We start from the raw sequence: 23,075 nt of genomic DNA, 5'->3' as shown, positions 1-23,075 counted from the left end.
GTTCCAAGAACAGAGCAACACAGAGAAACCCTGTTTTAAAAAACCAAAAACCAAACCAAATCAAAAAGGTCTTTCTGAGATCAGAGAATTGGCTCCGTAGATAAGAGCACTTGTTGCTGTAGCAGAGAACCTGGATTTGACCCACTCGGCAGCCAACAACTGTCTGTAACTCCAGTCCCAGGGGATCCGATACCCCCTTGTGACCAACTCCAGCACCAGGCATATGCATACACGCAGGCAAAACACTCATACACATAATAATAGTGCTAATAAACACTCATACACATAATAATAGTGCTAATAAAAGAAATAATAAAATCAATCTACAAAGAAAAGGTATTTCTATTAGAAAATACTACAAAGGCCAGTATCAAGAAGATATGTTCTCTCTAAAAGACTACAAACACATTTTCTGTCATTTGGATAACTTTATAGGTCTACCTACAAATCACACATTGTATATTAATATTTCAGAAAAAAGCATGTTCATCGTACCAACTGGTGGCTTACCTGAAATTGTTTGGAAGGTCAGAGTCTTCCCCATATGTTGAATAGATTAAATCAGAATCATCTTTGCTGATATTGGCAAATGTAGAGTCGTAATGTGGGGCATAAGAACTATAGGGTCCATAATTCAAGTATAATACTGTTAAAAAATTAAATACTATAGTATCATTTAAAATTGTTAATACACTTGTTGGTTTTATTAAAAGACTGCATTCTCTAACTTCACCGACCTGTATTTAAATCTGAGAAACACTCCCAACAGGCACAGCTATTCCTCAGTAGACTTGGGGACTGACTGTAGTCCCCACAGATATATTTGCCTGAAGTTTACACATGTCCTCCATTACACATCAAATCATATCTAGGCAACTTGAAGAATCCAGTGGGATATAAATAACTGTTACACTGTATTGTTTAAGAGATAAGGATAGTCTGTGTTACTCTGCCCTATTTCCGATTGGTTCGTATGAGTATGTTGGAGTTGGATACAGAGGGCCACCTGCACTGCGGAGCATCGACACAAATGAGTTATTACCATAAAGGAAGGAGGAAGGAACTCTGCATTACTAATAGCCAATTTTTCAGTTTTTTTTTTGAACCTAATGATGAACTGCTATTGCAAAAATACCATCAAGAAAGCCAGTGAATGAAGCAATGAATATAACTGCACTTTCCTTTCCCAACTCCCTTAAATAGGTAGGAGACTCACCTGGGGTTACTCTGTTCCTTTTATCTTCTTTGAAGCCCTGCAGGGTGTTCACTCCAGACTGCAGTCTTCCGGTTGTCATTCCCAGTCTTACAGGGCAGTAGCCTGGCTCTAGGACAGAGAACCCAGCACAATGAAGGAGGTACACATGGCAGTGATCCACAGAGATGTTATCAATGCGATATGAAGGAGGTTGGGAAGATTTTACTCTACCCATTTCTAAGCTAAGCTAATTTGAACTCAGAAAGGTATGTGGCTTAGACTATAAACCTGGTCCTCTTCAGTATACTCCATTGCTTTGTGGAATTCTCCATCATCATGTTACACTTTATCTAAAAGTGAGATTTTTATCAAAATAGTCCCCTTGACAGACTGGCATGTACCTATAATCCAACACTTAAGAAAACTGAGGCATTTTGAGATAGGATCTCATGTAGCCCAGGCTAGCCTTGAACTTGCTGTGTAGCCAAGGATGACCTTAAATTCTTGATTTTCTGCCTCCACATTTCCTGCACTGGGATTAGAGATATTTGCCACCACACCTAATTTCTATGGTGCTGGGCATGGCTTTGCTCATGCCAGGCAAGCAGTCTATCAACTGAGCTAGTCCTATTACTGGTCATTGAATGTAGGCTCACCGATTAGTCTCCAAATGCATCAAGCTCTTCCTTTGCTTCCAGGATTCTTGCCGGGGTCCTACAGCTATTCCCTGACCACTTAACTCACTTATGGCATCAACCTAAACATCATCTCCTTACGGAAGCCCACTCTTCTTATCAAATGCTAGGTAGGCACACCTCCCTTAGCTATAATTATGGCTGAACTAGTCCTTTGGGGCACTTACAATGGAAGACAGTATTTAAGGAATACTCAATTCTGGAAGACCTCTCTTTCTGTGATGTTTCATGTGTTCCTTTGACCCTAACCTCCAGGGTATTAGGGTAAGGGACTTGTCTCATTTGCTCCCTTCATACACCTTGTTTAACTTATGCTGGGTTCCAAAGCCCACAGCAAACAATGACTAGTGGACATTGCTTCCTAATTGTAGGAATTCTGTTATTACCCATTTCTACTTTCCTACTATGTTTCTCATGACAGTATGAAAATGCATTATTTATTAAACAAAATAATGTAAATAGAAGCAGAAGCTAAGCTCGCTGTTCCACGAAACACAGCACCCAGACAAGTTCTTAGTGGCTAACAGTTGGATTTATCACTGCACTCTCCTACCACCTGTTCTACCTCAGTAGAGGCTCAGGATCAATGAAGCCAACAACTATGGACAGAACCCTCTCAAACTGTGTACCCAGTAATAAGAAGTCCTTTTCCTGTGAGCTGTCAGACTAACACACCAGTTTATTGTTCTTTGCAAATAGTACCAGGCTCACACAGAGTCTTGAAACTGATCCTACCTCCTACAACGGGCTCAACAGGATGGAGAAGTCCCAATGTTGTTGTTCCATCTGGTTTTCTTCTTTCAAATTCACACTGAAACGACCAAAGTTATCAGGTGGAGTAAAGTTTAACAGTCTATATATAGAGAGCATAGCCACCAAATGAACACCATAGGCTTGAATACCACAGACTCACGACTGCTGGGGGATGAGGTACGGGAGGGGGCAGGAAACTTACCCAAAGCCATGTATAACTCTACTTGGTTGTAAAACCAATGTAATCAATAGGGTCAGTTCAAAATGTTTAAGTCCCCTGCCAGGCGTGGTAATGCACACCTGTAGTTCCAGCATTCTGAGAAGCTAAGACAATTAGATTATGACTTTAGGGCCAGTCTGGGCTACATAGTGATGCCCCAACTCAAAAAACAAAATAATGTTATTTCCCCCTACACCCGAAGAAAACCCCCAGTAATAGAGACCAGGATAGTCATACTTTATAGACCCTTCTGTGCATATGGTAGGGATGGAATGGTCTACGACAGACACAAAATTAAAAGTACATGAGAAACCAAAAAGCTCCTGTCCTCAGAGACACAGGCCAGTGGGTGGAGGGAAGAAGGGCCCTCACCTGACTGTTTGCCAGCCGCCTCGTCAACTTGCCCCCCGACTCCTGGACAACTCGCTCAATCTGCTCATGCTCCCTCTCCGAGTTGCTGCTTCTCCATTTGTCTTCAAGCACATCTTTGTCTTTCCTGAGACACATATTAACACAAAGTTAAAAAGAAGGATCTAAATAAGTAAGATGAAAACTATTAAAAGGCATCCCAAAGCTGAATATAGTAAGTGGAGACACTTGTCCTCCAGTCACCAATTAAAACATCACTCCCCAGCAACCTGGCAAAGGGCCCTAGTGTTACTTGTATTACACATTTTTTTTTTTTTTTTTTTTTGGTTTTTCGAGACAGGGTTTCTCTATGTAGCTTTGCGCCTTTCCTGGAACTCACTTGGTAGCCCAGGCTGGCCTCGAACTCACAGAGATCCGCCTGGCTCTGCCTCCCGAGTGCTGGGATTAAAGGCGTGCGCCACCACCGCCCGGCCCACATTTTTTTTTTTTTTTTTTTTGAGTACAGTCATGAAAATAAATTTTAATTCAGGTATTATTTTGAAGGGGAAGTATACAACTTAAACTTTCTTTGCATTACGAGAGCAGAAATCCCTACTGTTAATTCTAACTTTCCATATGGGTGGCAGTGAGGTGCTGGGTAATCAGTGGCAGACATGTACACACCTCAGTGCCAGCCCATGTCCTTTATGGAATGCAGGTATGGAACACACTATATTCTAGCTCTACACTAGTTCTACTGAAACAAACTCCCTGACACTCCACCTCCTTCATTTGCTGTCTTACAACTAATAAGAGCGTCGATTCGGAACTGTTCTGTGAGCTGTTTGGTTAATTCTTCACAGTGCTCTGTATGACAAGAGGGAAATCAGACCATGAAAACAGACTTTTATGTCAAGAAAGGCAGCACTGACATATGGGGACTGGTTTGCCCAAGTCAAACTTGAGCCAATAGTCCTGTCTGGCTTTACAAACAAGAAAAAGTTTAATCTTCATATTCTAAAGTACATTACTTTTTATTGTCCTTAGTGGGGCTTCTGAAGGCTTGTGCCTCAGCGTCTCCAGAGTCTTCCCTCTCTCGCTGCCAGCAGCCACTGTCCTCCCCACTCTGAGAGGCATCTGTTCTGTCCTTCTGCTTCCGGGTTTTCTGTAAGTCCGCCATGAAGTCTATACTCTGCTTCAGGCTCTGGATTCTCTCCTAAAAGTATTAAAAATAATGTTTGCCTGCCACTGAGCAATACATTTTCTGCTACGAGAGCCCGCATTTATTAAGGAGGGAAGAAAAGCAGGTGGAAGTCCACCAAAGGAACCAGGACAGCAGAGTCCACTTAACTCAGACCTCTTAGTTTCCAATGTAAGCACAGGAGAAAGTCAACAGTGCACAAAGTAGGAAGTGGGACTAAGAATTCAGACAGCCTTATCTCCTGAAGATTAAGAATGACTTGAGGATTTAAAATCTGGAACACCCAAAGGATCTTTCTGGTCATATTCCAGAATCCTATGGTGATCACCAATGACCAGCATTCTGCTGTGAGAAACATGCAATAGGGGAAATAAATGGTTGCTAGCATACTTTCTTTTTCATAGTGCATGATGTGCTTACTAAACAGAAAAGACAGCTATTTTGTGAAGCATATGCTCAATTTTCCACTGCAATAATGTGCTATAAAATTCCATTAGGGGTTTGAGGTTTGGGGGTATAAAAAGGACAAATCTGTCCCCACAGACTACTCTGCCTTTTAGCTCTAAGAATTCCCACTTGATAAACTGAAACACAACCTCCTGAGCACTGCACTGTAACGGCATGGAAAGCTTTTGTGCAATAACAGAGACTGGAAAGGACCAGGAGTCAAATAACAACAGAAATGAGTGACCCCCAAGGCCAAAGAAACAATGCCGCCTCTCACTGCATTATTGGGGGTGCAGACAACAGTGCCCAAGAACATGACTCCTGTTTTTACTGAACATTTTTGTGTTTTTGAGACAGGGTCTCAAACAGTTCAGGGTGGCTCCAAACTCATCATGTAGCTGAAGATCTTGATGTTCCTGTCTCCCCTTTATGTGGTACATACTGGAAATTGAACCTAGGGCTTCAGGCACGCTCTGTAAAGTACTCAGCCAATTGAGCTGTCTTCAGCCCCTTACTTGGCCTTTGTGGTAGTTTGAATAAAAATGGTCCCCAAAGACCCATAGGGAGAGGGAGGTGTGGTCTTGTTGGAAGAAGCGTGTCATTGGGAGGGACGGGGAGGTCTTTGAGGTCTCAGGTGCTCAAGCCAGCCCAGTGTAGCAGTCTCTCTTCCTGCTGCCTGCAGTTCCAGACGTACAACTCTCAGCTCCTTCTCCAGCACCATGTCTGTCTGCACGCCATCATGCTTCCCATCATGATAATGGACTGAACCTCTGAACTGTAAGCCAGCCCCAATTCAGTGTTTTCCTTTAGAAGAGTTGCTGTGGTCATGGTGTCTCTTCATAGCAATAGAAACCTTAACTAAGACAGGAGCTGGTACCAAGGACTGGGGTACCAAGGATTGGGGTCAGCATAGGCCTAACCATGCTTTTGTTTGGAGGACTGTTTGTGGATTTGGATTAGAAAAGTAGTTAAAGATGGGTGTGGCGTGGCACACCTTTAAGCCCAGCACTTGTCCTCCATATCATTATAGTCTTTAGAATGCTAATAATTACAATGTATAATAAATAGTTATTTAACTAAAAAACATATGACTAGACATTTAGACTCAAATTTCCACTAAACACTGTCAATAAATCTCTTTAGGAGCCTCTTATTTATTCCTTCAGGGCAAATTCCTACAGTGGAGGGTGAAGAGATACTGTCAAACTTTCTCCCAGGAAAATTTAATCAGTTTGCACTAGTATTCGACAGTTTCTCTGAATCAGTGCCAAACTGAACATTATTATTAAAACAAAAACAAAAAAAATCCCACCCAGTATGCTATTTTAAAAAATGTGCTATTTTACTCCATACTTCTGAACAGTAGTGAATTTGGCTATTCATTGTATACATCTCTTAGGTCATGTCTATTTATCTGTGGATCCATAGTACTAACAATAGGCTGACACTGTAGCCACTTAATAAACAGCTAGACAAACAGGCTCAGATTACAAAATTCTCAATAATTTTTAAATTTTCATACCATTATTTTGTAAAGCACAAACTACAATAAAAACATTTATGGATATTGTTAAACATAATGTACATAACACTAAAGTATAAAAAAATTTCTAAATTTAGAAATGTCATAGGAAAAAGTTTAATTTTACTATGAAAGTAATGCATTTTTTTTTGCGGGGGGGGGGGGGAGGGGGAGACATGCTGCTTAATATAGCCTTCCTCCCTTCCAAGATAAGTCTCACTAAATCCTGGGCTCAAGACACCATTTGCCTTAGAGTCCCAACACTTGATGGAGTGCTTTCCTCTATACAAGACAGCTCTGAGTTAAGCCACAACCCTACCTACATGTCAGCCAGCTGCTAAGCAGCAGTAGAACTAGGCATGCCATTAGTCTGATTCCAAGGCCACTGAACTACTACGTGTACCAGAATGCAGCATTCTACTCAAGTATTTACGATGATCTTTCCTTTGCATTCTCTGCTGTTTTAAGAGACAAGAACATCACTGTGTAGCCCATACTGTCCCCAAACTCCTGATCCTTTCGTCTCCCAAGTGCTGAGATGATATCCCCATTCCTGGCCATCAGTTTATAAAAATAACACATGTACTAAGTACTAATATTGAGAGTAATGGAAAAAGTGACGACTGCTACCATTTTTTCAACGACTACTCATAAGATCTGCCTCTGAAAAGATACCATTCATGGAAAGGCGTGTAGACTTTCTTGGGAGTCTACACTGCTAGACTAAGTCGTGTTAACTCAGAAAGTTTAAAGATTTATAAATCACTGTTGTAAGGATCCCTTCCATCTAGAGTCAAAAAGGAGGCTAGAAGACCAGAGGGTTACAGCTCCAAGACATCTTTAAAAAGCAAGACAAGAAGAGAGAAGTAGAAAGGGGGTCAAGTTTACTTGTCCCAGTAAACTTTACAAGACATTAAAATGTTTTGCTTGTTATGCTGACTACAGTATTTAGAGAAAATAGTGGCAAATCAGAATTGATTAAAAAGAAAAAAAAAGAAAAAAGAAAACATCACTAGACTTTTCATTGAAAATTCATTACACATTGGGTGTGGTGGTGGCATATACTTTTAATTCCAGCCCTCAAGAGGCAGAGGCAGGCAGATCTCTGTAAATTCAAAGCCATCCTGGTCTACAGAGCAAGTTCCAGGACAGCCAGAACTACATAGTGAGACCTTGTCTCAAAACAACAAAACACACACTTGCCTCCTCTTTCCCACTGTCATACTTATTTTGGAATGAATGAAGACTGTATTTGCTCGATGTACTTTTACAACAAACAGATGTGGATATTTAAATGTGGAATATGGTTTTATTCTAGATTCTGAGAGTCTGTCTGCAAGAAATGAAACAAACATTTTACATTCTCCTTTACAAATTTTGCTAAACATAAGTGAGTTTAGGAAATGATGTCTAAACATTAGGAATGTAAGAATGACCACCAATTCAAATGTTTTCCTTTTCCTGGGTAGGTTGATCCAAGAATTTCTCAGTGCCAAGCATACAGACACCCAGACAGCTGCACACCAAAGCTGTCTTCAACTGTAAAAATTTAATACGGGTACTCAGCAGACAAATTCAGAAAACCTAATACTTGACTAATTTCTGCCATCCTTTACTTGCCCCAAGCCTGAGCTGAAGCTCTTCACTGATTCCTTTCTCCTTCTACATGTGTCTCTGTCATATTAAACTCAGTTATTTGTATAGTCCCTATGTGCAGCAGTTTAAGCTTTTTCCTGCAGCTGGATGATAGCTTACATTCTTTGTTATGCACTGATTATCACCCTTCAAGGAAGAGACTGTTCTTGCACAGAGGGAGCTTTGAAAAATTCCAAGTTTTTTCTCATTTGTATATTTAGTTTTTTACCACTACAAGCCCTGTACTTCAATAGGAAGCACAGGGCTGATCAGAACACTAGATTCCATCACTAAAGGAAACGGCACTTTTCTCCTAAAAGGCTTCATACTTCATCCAATTATATTCTGAAATTCAGGCCACTGTTTCTCCTACTGCAAACTAAGTCTATCAAGAGCCTTCAGGGAAATAATTACAAGAAGGGGCTGTGGAGTAGCTCAGTTGATAGAGCCTACACATGCTCAAAGCCCCAGGGTTGAGTTGCAGCACTGAATAAAATTGGGAGTGGTAGCATATGCCTATATTTTAGTACTTAGGAGGTGGAGGTAGGAGGACTATCATCCTTGGCTAAATGGTCCATTCAGGGCTAGCCTTGGCTACAGAAAATCTTGTCTTAACAACAAAAAGGCTTATGAAATGGCTCAGAAGGTTTGACAATCTGAGTTTAAATCTTCAGGACCCACGTATCAAGAGAGAACTGCCTCCCTACAAGCTGTTCTCTGACCTCCACACACATGCTGTGGCATGCAGGTGAACAGGTGCACGTGTGCACACTGTATACCTTTTGAAAAAGAAATGACTGGCCAGGCAGTGGTCCCAGCACCAGAAGGCAGAGGCAGGCGGATCTCGATGAGTTCGAGGCCCGTCTGGACTACAGAGGGAGTTCCAAGACAGCCAGGGCTACACAGAGAAACTCTATCTCAAAAACAAAAATAAAAACAACAAAAAAAGAAAAAATAAAGAGAAATGTGAGCATCTTCCTATCTTTTCTTTTTTTTGGGGGGGTGGGGGTGGGGTGAACACTGAAAGATTAGAGAAGCAGAACAAGACACAGCTCACCAATTCCTCAGCTGATCTTGTTTCCTCAAACTGGAAACCTCTGTGTATTCATCTGAATGGATTACAGCTGAACTGCTGCTAAAAGCCTAAAAAGCTTAAAAAGCAACTAGTTCCTGGTCCTCACGCCTTATATACCTTTCTGCTTCCTGCCATCACTTTCTGGGATTAAAGGCATGTGTTACCATGCCTGGCTGTTTCCAGTGTGGCTTTGAACTCACAGAGATCCTGACAGATCTCTGCCTCCTGAATGCTAGGATTAAAGGTGTGTGTTCTCACTGCCTAAACCTATGTTTAATATAGTGGCTATCTGACCCCCAGATAAGTTTATTGGGTGTACAATATATCAACCACATTTCCCCCTTTTTTGTTTAAAATAAAAAAGTTATAACAAATAAGAAAAAGTATATATAATAAAGTCAAGAATTACATTAACAATGTCTAGTCCATTCACATTTGACAGTTCCTATCTTTTCTTGATAGAAATTTTCTCCTAAGTTCTCACTACTTCAATATGATTTGCCAATGAGGAAAGTATCACTTTAGCAAAGATATAGATTTTATAGTAGTCATTAATTTGTGATAGTTTCTTTACCTGACTGAGAATTTTCATCCCTGAGTGCAATAGCTTCTTTGCAGCTTTATAATAAATGGTCTCTGGCTTGTTGTAAATCATTGCATTAGTACACATTAGCTTGAAGTTATCCTACAAAGAGAATATCAAGAGGAAAAATGCATTAGAATCAAACTCTTAATTCTTTATCTGAAACCATATAGGCCCTGTAAAAATTTGAAAAACAAAAACAAAAGAAGACATCTTTTTCTGTCACCATTTATTAAATAACTACAACAACAATTTAAGACTAATAAAATAGATACTTGTTAATTTGTTTATAAATTCTTAAGCATTTTAGTATCTATATATTAACTTTCAATCTAGAATATAAACTTAAAGTTTTTTCAGTACAGGCAAAACCACAAAAATTTTGGAGAAAATATTTTTATTTCAAATTTAATAATCCAAGCTAGGTAGTTCATATAATTACAAATATTACCCTCAGTTTTTAAGACAAATTTTAAGTTTGTATTTATGAGTTAAATATTTCATTTCAAATTTTAATTAAAAACTGGGACCAGAGCTAAGTTATAACTTTTTTCTATCAAATGCAAATAAACTGAGTAAAAACGTTGAAATATTTACACTATGTTAAAAGTGTTTATAGACACTTCCATAAATTAAACATAATTTTCAGATATTATAAAATCATGTCAACATGAAATAAACCATACAACCTCAAGGAGTTACAACATGTAACTGGAGTAGCTAAATTATCAGAACTGTACTTGGGGCTTACATTACATTTCAAAGATGTGTATGTGCTGACGCATGAGCCCTGCACTTTTTCCTGGGGAGACATTTTCACATCTGTATCATGTATGATCATGCCACTGCCTTACTATTAAAATGGAAAGAAACGCCCCACAAACTTCCAAATCCCAACCCAAACCACTCAGATCTCACTGTTATAGTGATGACAGTTTAGAACACTTCAACGAAATCAAAACAGGCAAAGTTCTTTTAAAAATTTATAAGCAGATTCCAAGTCCACAGTAAGTTTGCTATCAAGTTAAAATCGAATGAAGTGTATGTGGATACTTAGCTCTCGTCAAGGACTTTCCTAAATTCTGGACCTCCCAGAATCTTAGGTGAGCTAAGGAGGAATGCAGTGAGTGAGACATTAGACTGCCTTGTACCCTCAGGAAACGAGCAGTTGGCTCATCTGACAAGAGAATCAGGATTTATGAATTGGCAGCAGATCACTTTAATGATTCTATGTCTTGTCTGTTAAAGTAATTAATTTTTATTTTCTTTGTGGTGTTGGGGTTAAACCTAGGAACCTGCTCTATCTCCAGCCCTAGGTGATTTTCAGATTCCTTAAATTGTAGCTGTCATGTGGTAAGCCGGCACTACTATACTTTGTGTGATGGCACTTGGCCACTCAAAAGGCTGAATCTTTTTGTACACTTTTCTTCCTGTGGAAAACTCCAGAAGGCTAAAATGTCCCATTTAAGTGCTGAAAAGCTTGGACTTACTTAAAACATACTAAGGGGACAAACTTCTGCTCTCTCCTGTGACCAAAGAGAAAGACCAATAACAAACAAACCCACAACTATAAAACTCTTTTCTACTGAGTAATAACGTCTGAAATAAACTTTCATACAAATTTTCACTAGATGAAAATATGTCGGGGCTGGAGAGATGGCTCAGTGGTTAAGAACACTGGATGTTCTTCCAAAGGTCCTGAGTTCAATTCCCAACAACCACATGGTGGCTCACAACCATCTGTAATGAGATCTGGCGCCCTCTTCTGACCTGCAAGCATACATGAAGGCAGAACACTGTATCTTTAAGAAAAAAAAAAATCTTTAATTAAAAATCTGTAAGAAAAAAAGAAAATATGTCAGAAAAAAAAAAATGTCTATTTAGGTAAGATGGTGGAATCCAGGTTTTCCAACTAAGTCCATTATTACCTATACATTCAAACTAAAACTGAAGAGAATTCTATGCTGGTAGTCTGCATAAATTTTAGTTGATTAACATGTGAATTAAAAGAGAACAGGACTAAATAAAGCTGTTTACTGTTCCATTCCTTTTGCAACTGATTAGTGTCCATCTTTTAGGTTGGTTGAACACAACTATGTGGGACCCCCCTGCCCAAAAATTAAGGTAAATTACTGAAGCCAGGTTAAGTATGTGTGTGTGGTCTAATGCAAAGTTTAATCACACAAGGTTAATTTACAAGAGTAACATGAAAGCACATCTCTGAAATGAATATATACTCAGATTATTTGAAGAGGAAAAAAAATTAAAACAAGAAACACATATACTGTCCTGGTGGCTTCTAGGTTGTTTTTTTTGGGGGGGGGGTCTGTGTGTAGGTCATAGGTAGACGTCAGTGTCTTTCTTTCTCACCTTGGGTTTTGAGACAGGCTCTCTCACTAAACTGGGAGCTCACTATTTCCACTAGACTAGCTGGCCAACAGGCCCTTTCCACACAGCCCCTCCCACAAAGTGCTGAGGTAAACAGTTACCTGCTTTATGTAGGTGTTAGTGATTTAAACTCAAAGTCCTCTTGCTTGTGTAGCAAGTGTTTCAGCCACTGAAACTTCTACCCAACCGCCCTAGATTCCCCACATGTCATCTTTATCCTCTCTTCCTCCCGCACACTGGGGTCACATCCAGGGCCTTAGGTATGTGAGGTGAGAGCTCTCCTCTACCATTAAGCCATGCACTCTCAGCCCTCTTCTCTTCAAAAGTTGAGAATTTATTAACAGCCAGAGTAAACTCAGGGAACAATTCACTTTCATCAAACTGGAGAATACAATGAAACTTTCGATATTTTAATTTAATTTATTAATAAAATAATGTGTTTATGTGTTCATGTTTGACAGCCAGGACAACTCTAGGGGGTAGGTCCTCTCCTGATCCCTTATGGGACCTTAGCGATCAAGGTCTGTGCAAGTACCCGTTGATCCACTCTGCCAGCCCAAGAGTTTCTGAAGTTTTTGGACATTCAAAATAAGTAAAATTATTTTAAAATGAAGTTAAAAATAAAGACTAAATATCAGATTGCTAGGTGACGGCAGTGGAGCACAGCGCATGCCTTTAATCCCAGTACTTGGGAGGCAGAGGCAGGGAGACCTCTGAGTTCGAGATCAGTCTGGTCTACAGAGTGAGTTTCAGGACAGCCAGGGCTACATAGAGAAACCTGTCTTGAAAAACAAAAACAAACAAAAAAGACTAAATACTAGGTTTTGAAATACTTGTGTATTTGCATGATCCGTAAGTACAGGCATGTGCACTGGAGTTGAGAAGACAGCTTTATGAACTTAGTTCTCTCCTTCTACCTTTCTGTGTGTTCCAGAGATTGACTTCAGGTCACCAGGCCTGTGGAGCAAGTGTCTTCATCTGCTTAGTCATCTTGGTGGTACAGATTTGCAGATTACTAAGCCCCGCCCCCCCAATAATTTTTTTTTTTTTTTTTTTTTGAGGCAGGGTCTTTACATAGCCCCAGCTGTCCCAGAACTCATTATGTAGGCAGGTAGGCCTTAAAGTCACAGAGATCCACTTGCCTCTGCCTCTCTAGTGCTGGGATTAAAGATGTGCACCACCATGCCTGGCAACTAAATACATTTTAAAAAATCACATTTACCTATTTTGTGTGTATTTACACACACACACACACACACACACACACACACACACACACACACACACGTCATCACCCACTACAGCACATGTAGAAGTCACAGGATAACTCTGTGGAGTATGTTCTCTCCTCCATCATGGTGATCTTGGGAATCTAACACATATTTGCAAACTTTTAACATGATTTTCTATTTTACACAGGATCCAAGAGTTTGACTCTCCATTCAAATGCATTATACTTTAGTCTACTTCTCTAATAAATAGCTAGTGAACCACATCTGGTGGCACCCATCTATAATCCTAGTCCTTGGTAAGTGGAGGCAGGAGGATCGGTTCAAGACCAGGCTGGGCTAAATAAGATCCTATCATAAAATAAAATGCAACTACTAATTACAGTTACCTTTAGTTCTTCTATGGATTGGTAGTCATTATTCTTGATCTTTTCTTTCATAGTACTAAAATCCATTGGGTGTTTAATTATCATGGAGTAGCCAGGAGCAATAAAATCCGTCACAGGAAATGAAAAGAAAGCACTTGGGTCTTTCCTGTGTACACACATAAAAGGTAATGTTATATTATGTCTACCACAACCTACTGTTACAGAACCAAAGTCAGAATAATAAACTCTCATGTACAGAAAAAATTTATACATGATTTTCATTAAAAATTGAAGAAATGATTTTCAAGACCAGCTAACTTAATAAGGGTCAAATCCTTTAAACAGTGACACCCTCCCACCCCCAACCCCTCTTCTCACTGCATAGCTTTGGCTGTCCTGGAACTCACTCTGTAGACCAGGCTAGCTTCAAACTCAGAGGTCTACCTGCCTGCCTCTGCCTCCCAAGTACTGGGATTAAGGCGAATACCATCACCACCTGGCTAACAGCAGTACTCTTAAGACACAGAACCTCTCTTTTAGAGAAGCCACCTAACTATCAGTAGCTTCTATGAGTAATCTAGATTAACTGTCCAGTGACTCAGCCTGGTTTAACTATGAATACATACCTGCAACCTTTCTTTCTGGTTCTATACCTAACAGGTTTGCACTCACTCCTGGTCCATAAAAGAATACTTTCCCAATCACTTTCTATTACATACATGTGGAGCACCCGCTTCCAAAAGACATTTAAAAAGTTCCTATTGGGGGGCTAGAGAGATAACTCATAGGTTAAGAGCACTGGCTACCCTTCTGGAGGTCCAAGTTCAATTCCCAGCAACCACATGGTGGCTCACAACCATCTATAATGAGATCTGGTGCCCTCTTCTGGCCTGCAGGCAGAACATTTTATATATATATATATATATATAATAAATACAAATCTTTTTTTAAAAAGTTCCTATTGGATTGTGGTGGGAACTGATGGGATATGGGGCAGGGCTGGGACTGGGCACAAGGACAGCCTGCTTGGGTTCACTCTGCCGCAGCATTTCTTTGGTTGGTCTGTTGTCCCCTCCAGAAAGGGACTGGAGGCAGTCTGTGTGACCCTCCTGTGCTGTCAGCCTTGTGCTGACTAGGAGCCATAGCCTATAGGTCCTGGCCTGCCTGTGTCATCCAGCTGCAGATGCTCAGGCTTGAAGAGGTCAGAGCACACAACATGAGAGGCAAATGGAGGAGGACATCCTAACTCAATGAAAAGGGTGATATTGACATGTGCACACAGTGCCTTCAGGGACTCTAATCATCAGAGCATCTCATCACAGAGCAAGGCCTATGAATGCTATATAAATATAATGGAAGGAGGGATACTGTTTCTTGACTAGATACTGAACATCTGAGTTCAATCCCCAGGACCAACATGGTTGAAGGTAGAGGCAGAGGCAGGAGGATTTCTTTGAGTTCCAGGCCAGCCTGATCTACACAGTGAGTTCCAGGACAGTTAGGGGTGTGTAGAGACCCTATCTCAAAAAACTAAAAAATAAATAAATAAATAAATAAATAAGTAAATAAATAAATAAATAAATTCCATGGATTTTTATGCTTGCATGTTTGACCTATTTATCTACCTTATGTTCTTATACATTTGAGACTACATAAAAATTTCTTCAGTGAAAAAAAATTTAAGCCCTTCTTTATAAGATTAGGTCATTAAATTGACTACTACCCTGCAAACTTGGCATATCAGATTTTTTTTTTTTTAACTTCAAATAACAGCCATAGTAAGTGATTAAAAACATAATATGTTACAGCAACAATTTTTAAAACCTGTTTATTATCTTGCCAGGCCCATTGACAGAATTGGCATATCAAACTGGTGGTTTTCTCACGGATAGATGATGACAGAAACTCAGGAGTAAGAATAATTTGTAGCTGGGCAGTGGTGGCACAAGCCTTTAATCTCAGCACTACAGAGGCAGAGGCAGGAGGATCTCTGAGTTCGAGGCTAGCTTGGTCTACAGGCAGAATTCCAGGACAGCCCGGGTTACACAGAGAAATCTTGTCTTGAAAAATCAAAAAGAAAGAGAAACGAATAATATGTATGGGCTACAAATCTAAATCAATCATTTTAATATAGAGACCACCAAAAATGGCACCACCAGAATTGATCAAATACATTTTTAAAAAATCATGTGTAGTTCTGAGCCTTAAGGATGAAGAATCATCTAATAACTAAGGCTAGTCCCAGAATGTGGTTCTGGGTTCTAAATGTTCTGATCAATGTCAGTTTCTCTGACTTTAAATATTTCCTGAAGTAGACTTTATTTTTTAGGGTGATATTATCGGCAAATATTCTGCTCTTTTGTTACAAAGGCAAGACACTTGATAGTCACAGCACCCAACTGGTATACAACAGCAATACTTGACTCTTCTCTGCTGGACCGACAAGCAGATGAGTTACTCAAATGCAAAGATTAGAGATACCATTTTCTTAGCTAGTCCAACAACTAAAAAGAAGGTAACCAAAGCCTGGTACAATAGCACTTGCCTTTAATACCAGCACTCGGGAGGCAGAGGTAGGCAGATCTCTGTGAGTTCCAGGCCAGCCAGAGCTACTTGTCTCAAAAAACCCAAAGAGGCTAGTAACTGCTGATTTTCATTGAATAGCCAGACAGATGTTGAGACTACAAACCGTATCAGACTTTGGCTAAAAAAAGGATGTGTTCTGCAGGTAACAGGTAATACAGCTAGGAGAAAAGTTCCCTATTAGAATGCAAGTCCCACAACTGTCAATCTTCTTAAGTAATGTAAATATCTTTGAGTTGGAATTCAAATTTAGAGTAAAAAGATGCATCAAAATAACAGTTTTAGTCACAGCTAAGCTCTTTTCTTCTTATGAACTTAAATTGGTTTACTCTACCTACCAGCATGTTTTAGACAACAATCACTACACTTAAAAGGAACATAAAGCCAGGCATGGTGGCATATACCTACAATCCCAGCATTCGGGAGGTTGAGGTAGGAGGATGATGAATTCCAGGTTAGCCTCAGATTCTGACAGCCTGTCTCTAAATCAACATACTCAAATAAGGGGCATAAAACTTACAGTACTTCATTTTCTCTTCCAGACTTAATCACTGCTGAACACAGGGCCTAGGTGCCGCACAAACACACAGAAAAGACTGTCCTGCACTACTAGTGAGGGTGGGGGTTGGGGGAGTATCTGTACTGTTATTCCTAGTTTCAAGTTTTAACACGAGAAACTAATTTAGAAAGGAGAACTAGACATTTCCTAACACCCTTACAGTTGCCAGTTCAAACAAACCAAGTAGAGTACGTGTCACCCTCTTGGGACTACTTCTGTTGCCAGGAAAGGTACTTACTGTCTACTTTAAAATCCAGTAAGCTTGCGTTTAGGCCATACAATGACTTTAGATAACCAAAACAGACACGGTTTGGATCTCTCTGTTTACCCTTTGAATTACCATCTTAAAGAAAGCTGGAAAACATTTACCTCTGCAATTGTCTCATGAGTTGATTCAAAGCTTCCTGAAGGGGTGTCTGTTCTACTTCTAAAGCAAATAGGAAACATGTGTTAAAAAGGCATAATCTAGCACTTCAGTTTTCTATCTACGTTTCAAACATCTCACACAGGAATTCCATTTCTCACAAAAATATTAAAGGCTGAGAATACCAAATCAACACTGAGGCTAACTCAGAGCTCTTATGCAGCAAGAGACATAGAGAACTTAGAATCAACTGGACAAGTCTTTTAGTTATAACTCAGAAGCTAATGCTCAGTCCCTTTCCCTCCTCACTCAGGACAGACAGCTCAGAGTAACTCCAACCTTCTTGTCTGGCTAGAGAGCTTGTGAGAGGCTTCTCGGGAGGAGAGTCTAATCTCATAGGGACATGGCACTGGAGATCTTTTTCTGCCTCACTCTCCACACGGTCTCGATCTCGTTTCTTTTTATCCTCCTAAAGTGAACAAAGGAAAGAAATTTAGAAATATTTCATAATCAACATCTTTAAATACATATCATTTTAGTTTTGAAGGGAAAAAAGTACTACTGAAAACAATAAATTCTAAATTAAGAAATCCTAGTGTATTTTGCTGCCATCTACTGGACAAAGAGAACATGTTCATCAAGGAAAAGAACTGCATTTCTCTATGCCAGAAATAATTGATTAGAAAAATAATAATACTATTCACACACACAATATAATAATATGTCAGAGCAAACCTAAAAGACTCCCATAACCTTCTGGGAAAAACCATGAAACATTAGTGACCCAATAAACAGAAGACTTGACTAAAGGAGATACAACACCACATCCATGAAGTCAGTCAGTTCTATTCAAAGTCTTCAAATTCAGTGTAATGCCACTCAAACTGTAAATCAGTTTTTCATTAAATCTGCAAACCAATTATATACTTTTTCTTAAAGAGTGAATGATTAAAAGCAGAACAGTTTTGAAAAGGTCATAGTGAGATCATGAGGAACCAAGGATGTAGATCCCTGGTAAAGCACTTGCCTACCAGCTGAGAGGGCTTGGTTAGGTTCGATTCCCAGCACCAAACAACTAGCAACCAAACAAGCAAGGAAGCAAGGCTATAAAAGACAGTAAGCCTTCATGGCACTAAGCATCAGTACAGTGTGACTGTAAAGACAATGTGGACGCAGAGACAGACAAGCAGAACAGAATGGACTCTGAATCCAGACACCAACCAACACAGCCAACTCCAAAGACTTAACTGTACAAAGCAAACCTTCAGAACGTCACATAAATGGTTCTTGGAGGCCCAAGAGTAAGGAAATTTTTCCTTAAGTGAAACACAAAAAGATTGATTCTTAAAGGACAAATTCAATAAATCTGACATAAGGACTTATTTATGTACACATGTATGCCTGGGTATATAGATGTACATCACATGCACACAGTGCCCATGGAGGCCAGATGAGGGAATTGGATAGATATTCTGGAACTGGAGTTACAGGTGGTTGTGAGCTACCTGATATGGGTACTAGGAACAGAACTCAGGTCCCTCAGAAGAACAAGTCTCTTAACAGCTGTCTCTCCAGTAGAAATTTGAAATTTAACTTACAAATTTTAGTACCTCAATAAAGCCAATAATTAGTCCAAGCTAAAATATCTAGCCATAGACTGGGGTGAAGTACTTAAAACATAAAAAATCATAAAAGGGAGAGCAAGATGCAAAATATTTACAAAATCATAGAAAGAGAATAAGAACCAAAAGAAAAAGGACATCACAGGAAATTCACAGAAGGGATGTGAAAACTAGCTCAGGCTCCCTAAGATTCAGGAATTATAAACTTAAAAACTACAAGACAGGGCTAGAAAGACACCTTAGCAGTTAAGAAGACTGACTGCTTCCAGAGGACCTGGCTTTGATTCACAGGGTGGCTCACAACTCCAGATCCAGGATATCCAATGCCTTCTTCTACCTCTAATGGGCAGCAGACACGCAGTGATATACACACACACAAACACCCACCCACATTAAAAAATAAAATAAAAACTTAGAAGATAGTCTTTCTGATGGGCAAAACTTAAATGTCTGAACAAGTTTTAATAAAAATGTAGAGAAATAAGACTCTAATACCTTTCAATCACTGGTTCTCAACCTTCCTAATTCTGTGACTCTATTACAGTGCCTCATGGTGTGGTGACCCACAACTATTATTTTCATGCTACTTCTTAATGTAATTTTGCTACTATTATGAATCATAATGCAAATATCTGTTTTCCAATGGTCTTAGGTGACCTGTGAAAAGGTCAGTTGACCCAAAGGGGTTGTGACCCACAGGTTGAGAACCACTGTGTTCCAGCTAGTTGAGTAGGTACAATTAGGAGAGCAATTATAATTACAAAGCTTGCAGAAGCTTTCACCCCATTCTCAGCTACTCCTTTGTCCATATATAGTCTAGAGAAACTTCACAACATGATATATAGAGAAATACATAGAATGGTTCTTTCTTTTTTTTTTTTCTTTTTTGGTTTTTCAAGACAGGTTTTCTCTGTGTAGTCCTGGCTGTCATGGAACTCACTATGTAGAACAGGCTGGCCTTGAACAAGAGTCTGCCTTCCTCTGCCTCCCCAGTGCTGGGATTAAAGGTGTGTGCTACCAGGCCTGGCTTCCTATTATGGTTCTTAAGCTGACATGTGCATCAGAATCATCTGAAGGCCTTGTTAAAACAGAGGTGGCTAGTCAGGGTCCCCAGAGTTACTCATGATACAAAGTAGAGCCTAAGAATAGACAGAAAGCTTTTTATCAGTGACTCCCAAAGTGACCCCCTATACCAGAAATACCCAGGTAACCTGGAAACTTTTATATGCACATTCTCAGGCTCAAAAGATAAAGTTGAGTTCTTCCTTAAAGAATACAAAAAACTAGCCAGGCAGTGGTTGGTGCATGCCTTTAATCCTACTATTTGGGAGGCAGAGCCGGGTGGATCTCTGTGAGTTCAAGGCCAGCCTGGTCTACAGAGCGAGATTTAGGACAGGCATCAAAAGTACACAGATAAACCCCGTTTCAAAAAAAAAAGAGAGAAAAAATAGGCAAACGAGAGTTTCAATCTAGGAGTCCAACATCTACATGGCAGAGGTTCTAAAGGAAGAGGAAATAGAGGGAAGAAAATGACCACAGATACTTTAGCAATTGCCTCAGAATTGAAGGTACAGGTATGCATTGTGAAATGTTAGAACAATCACAACAAAGGGGGTCAATCCCCAAAATCGCACGAAAGCATATACTGGTCACAAACTAAGAACTACCAATTCGAATGCAGCAGATCAACTTCTGAACGACAGCCAGACACCATCTGAAATCTGTTTAATTTTAAAATGCTTTTACGATTCCGAGAGAAGGGGAATGGAAAGGTGGTCAACAATGAAGAGCCCTTGTCCCTCCAGAGGACCCGTTTGGTCCCTGTATTGCACAGCTCACAATGGTCTGGGACTCCAGCTCCAAGGGGTGGGACACATCCTCTTCTGGGCTCCACAAGGACCTGCATGCACCATGCACACACATGTGCTGCTACACTTCCAAATTCTGAGAGAAAATACTTTTCAATTTACATTTCTATATTGACTCAAACTCTGAATCTGAATGAGAATTCTACCCAAGGGCAAACACTTCTAAATGTGGAAGGCTTAACCAGGGTTGGTGGCAGGCATCTACAACCCTAGCAATAGGGAGGATGAAAACAGGATGATCACACTATTCTGAGTTCTAGGCCGGCTGCTTGCCTGATGTCCAAGTGCCCAAGAACATAGTCAAGACAAGACTTGTTGAGCTGACAGGTAAAACAATTGACAACATGTTCACTTCCAAAGCTCTCAGTTAACACAAAAAGACTATGCTTCTGTGGTTTTTGTAATTTAGGAAAAGAAAATGTCAGTCTGACCAAAGACGGTGACTATTGTCACAGTCTACCTAAAAGCAATAAAAACCTGGTCAGAAAGAAATCCATTTTTGACATTTCCTTCCCCTGAATAATCTAAGACATCTTCAAGAGCCAATCTCTAAGGCTTGGTTACTCACCAATGTGATTACTGACAAGGAATAGGGCACTTTGGCTGTACAGAGCAAAAGAATTCTAGAACCAAACCACGGAAAGTATCACTTTCAAGTAACGCCAATCAATTTTAGTTAGCCACTTAGAGGCAGCTAAAACTTTGTGCAGAATTCTAGGACAATTCCAGATACGGAGGGGCTCACCTTTGCGAAGGAAGTTCTTACTATTCAGCCTATTTTGTAAATCAAAGACATCAGCTACTTATTCTTTCTTATTAAGTGAAAATGGTTGGTTGTTTTTACTCTTGGTATATTTCAGGCTTCTAATCATTCTCTTCAACATACTCAAACTTTTTTTTTTCTTTGAGACAGTTGCATTAAGCAACACAGGCCTCAGTCTCCTGAGGGCTGGGATTACAGGCACGTGCCATCTCGTCACAGCTCAATTTGGTATTAAAATACTTATTTCAGAACAACATCTGAACACCCGTGGATCCCATTCACTTCTGAAAGACGGCTAGGCCGGCCAAACCTCCACGGCTTTCTGGGGAATGACTTCTTATCCTTCCAAAACAATTATAAAAGCATCCTTTGAAGCAGCTCCGAAAGACCAGGGCTCAGCTGCTTATGTGATGTGTGGGGGCAGCACAAGTGCTCAAGAGAATTATTAAGGCAAGACTCGCTGAGCTCCCGGGTGATTCAGGCTTCTCGTCTGTCCTACTTCTCCACAAAGCCAGACTCCCCAGGCGCCCTGGTGTCCCCCCTGGACCGAGGACAAGGAGGCTGGGAGCTGTTGACGGGGCCACCTTTACCTTGACTCTTCTCCGTTTCCTCCCCTTCTCTTCCCCCGGAGCCTGTTTCTCCCCTTTCTTCCTCTTTTTCCGTTTTCTGTCCTTGTGTTTGTCATGGTCGCTTCTGTCTTCGAAGAGGCTCGAGTCGTGCCCGGAGCTGCCCGTGGAGAGCTCAGTGACTTCGCTCCCACCCACTTTGAGGACGAGCTTCAGGGGCTTCTCCACGTACTCTGAAACAACAGCAGGGCGCGGGCTGACGCGGGGCAGACCGAGGGCGGGCGCCCCACCTCCCAGCGCCCCACGAACACCCGCCGGGGCCGGCAGGCCCGGGTCGAACGCCGCCCCGCCGGGGCATCTCTGCGGGCCGGGGCCTTGCGGGCCGGGGCGGCGCGGCTCAGCGGGCAGGACGGCCGCTCCTCACCCTCGTAGAAGTGGCGGTCCGACTTGTGCTTCTTGTGCTTCTTGCCCATGTCCGACCGGGCCCCAGAGCCCGCCCCCCGCGCCAGGCCCAGGCCGTGCGGCGCCGCTTCCGGTCCGGGCCAGGCGAGCGGAGGGCGGGAGCGGGGCCCGCGAGAGCCCGCGCCGCGAGGCAGGGGGACGGCACGCGCCCAGCGGCGCGACGCCCCTCCCGAGAAGACCACGCGCGAGCCGCGGCCGAAGCGCGAGAGCCGTGGCGGGAGGGCGGGAGGGCGGGAGGGCGGGAGGCCGGCGCACCGGCGGGAGAGAGGCGCCGCGGAGCGCGCCGGGTGCAGGCTGCCGCGCTGTGGCGGCTCCTGGCGGCCGGAGGCGGCGCTGCAGCCTGCGGTCGAGGGCGGGGCCTCGTCTGGGGGCGGGCTCGGAGGCGGAGCCTGGGTCTCTGACTTTTTTTTCCCCATCCCTGTGTCCTCTCCTTTCTTCCCCACATTCCTGACTCCTTTTCACTTTCCTTTGCTTTTGTTTCTTCTCTTTAACGATATTATTGAACTCCATCTGTACCGGATCTGGAAAACGCAAGAAACATTTATTCTGCCATGTCCACCGATCTTCTTTTAATCTCTGGGACCCACATGAATGAAGGAGAATCGACTTCTGAAAAGTTGTTCTTTGAC

At 41.3% G+C, this 23,075-nt stretch overlaps 1 protein-coding gene across 3 annotated transcripts in view; it reads right to left on the bottom strand.

Moving 5' to 3' along the window:
- The window catches only part of Brd7 (bromodomain containing 7), a 31,113-nt gene extending 8,448 nt beyond the window's left edge, over positions 1–22,665 (bottom strand). The window contains exons 1-11 of one of the 3 annotated variants that reach the window (XM_076571745.1): positions 22,409–22,665; positions 22,009–22,217; positions 17,505–17,634; positions 17,171–17,228; positions 13,681–13,825; positions 9,666–9,776; positions 4,243–4,427; positions 3,236–3,359; positions 2,626–2,701; positions 1,217–1,324; positions 511–646 (exon numbers count right to left, since the gene is read on the bottom strand). In XM_076571745.1, the coding sequence (XP_076427860.1) occupies positions 511–646; positions 1,217–1,324; positions 2,626–2,701; positions 3,236–3,359; positions 4,243–4,427; positions 9,666–9,776; positions 13,681–13,825; positions 17,171–17,228; positions 17,505–17,634; positions 22,009–22,217; positions 22,409–22,457 (1,331 nt within the window). In that variant the 5' untranslated portion in view covers positions 22,458–22,665. The remainder of the gene's footprint in view (positions 1–510; positions 647–1,216; positions 1,325–2,625; positions 2,702–3,235; positions 3,360–4,242; positions 4,428–9,665; positions 9,777–13,680; positions 13,826–17,170; positions 17,229–17,504; positions 17,635–22,008; positions 22,218–22,408) is intronic. The other 2 variants (XM_076571744.1, XM_076571743.1) reach the window with 2 other exon arrangements.
- Positions 22,666–23,075: the final 410 nt, after the last annotated feature.

Source organism: Peromyscus maniculatus, chromosome 5 (assembly GCF_049852395.1).
Source record: "Peromyscus maniculatus bairdii isolate BWxNUB_F1_BW_parent chromosome 5, HU_Pman_BW_mat_3.1, whole genome shotgun sequence".
NCBI classification, from domain to species: domain Eukaryota; kingdom Metazoa; phylum Chordata; class Mammalia; order Rodentia; family Cricetidae; genus Peromyscus; species Peromyscus maniculatus.
This window is presented reverse-complemented; position numbering and strand designations above follow the sequence as displayed.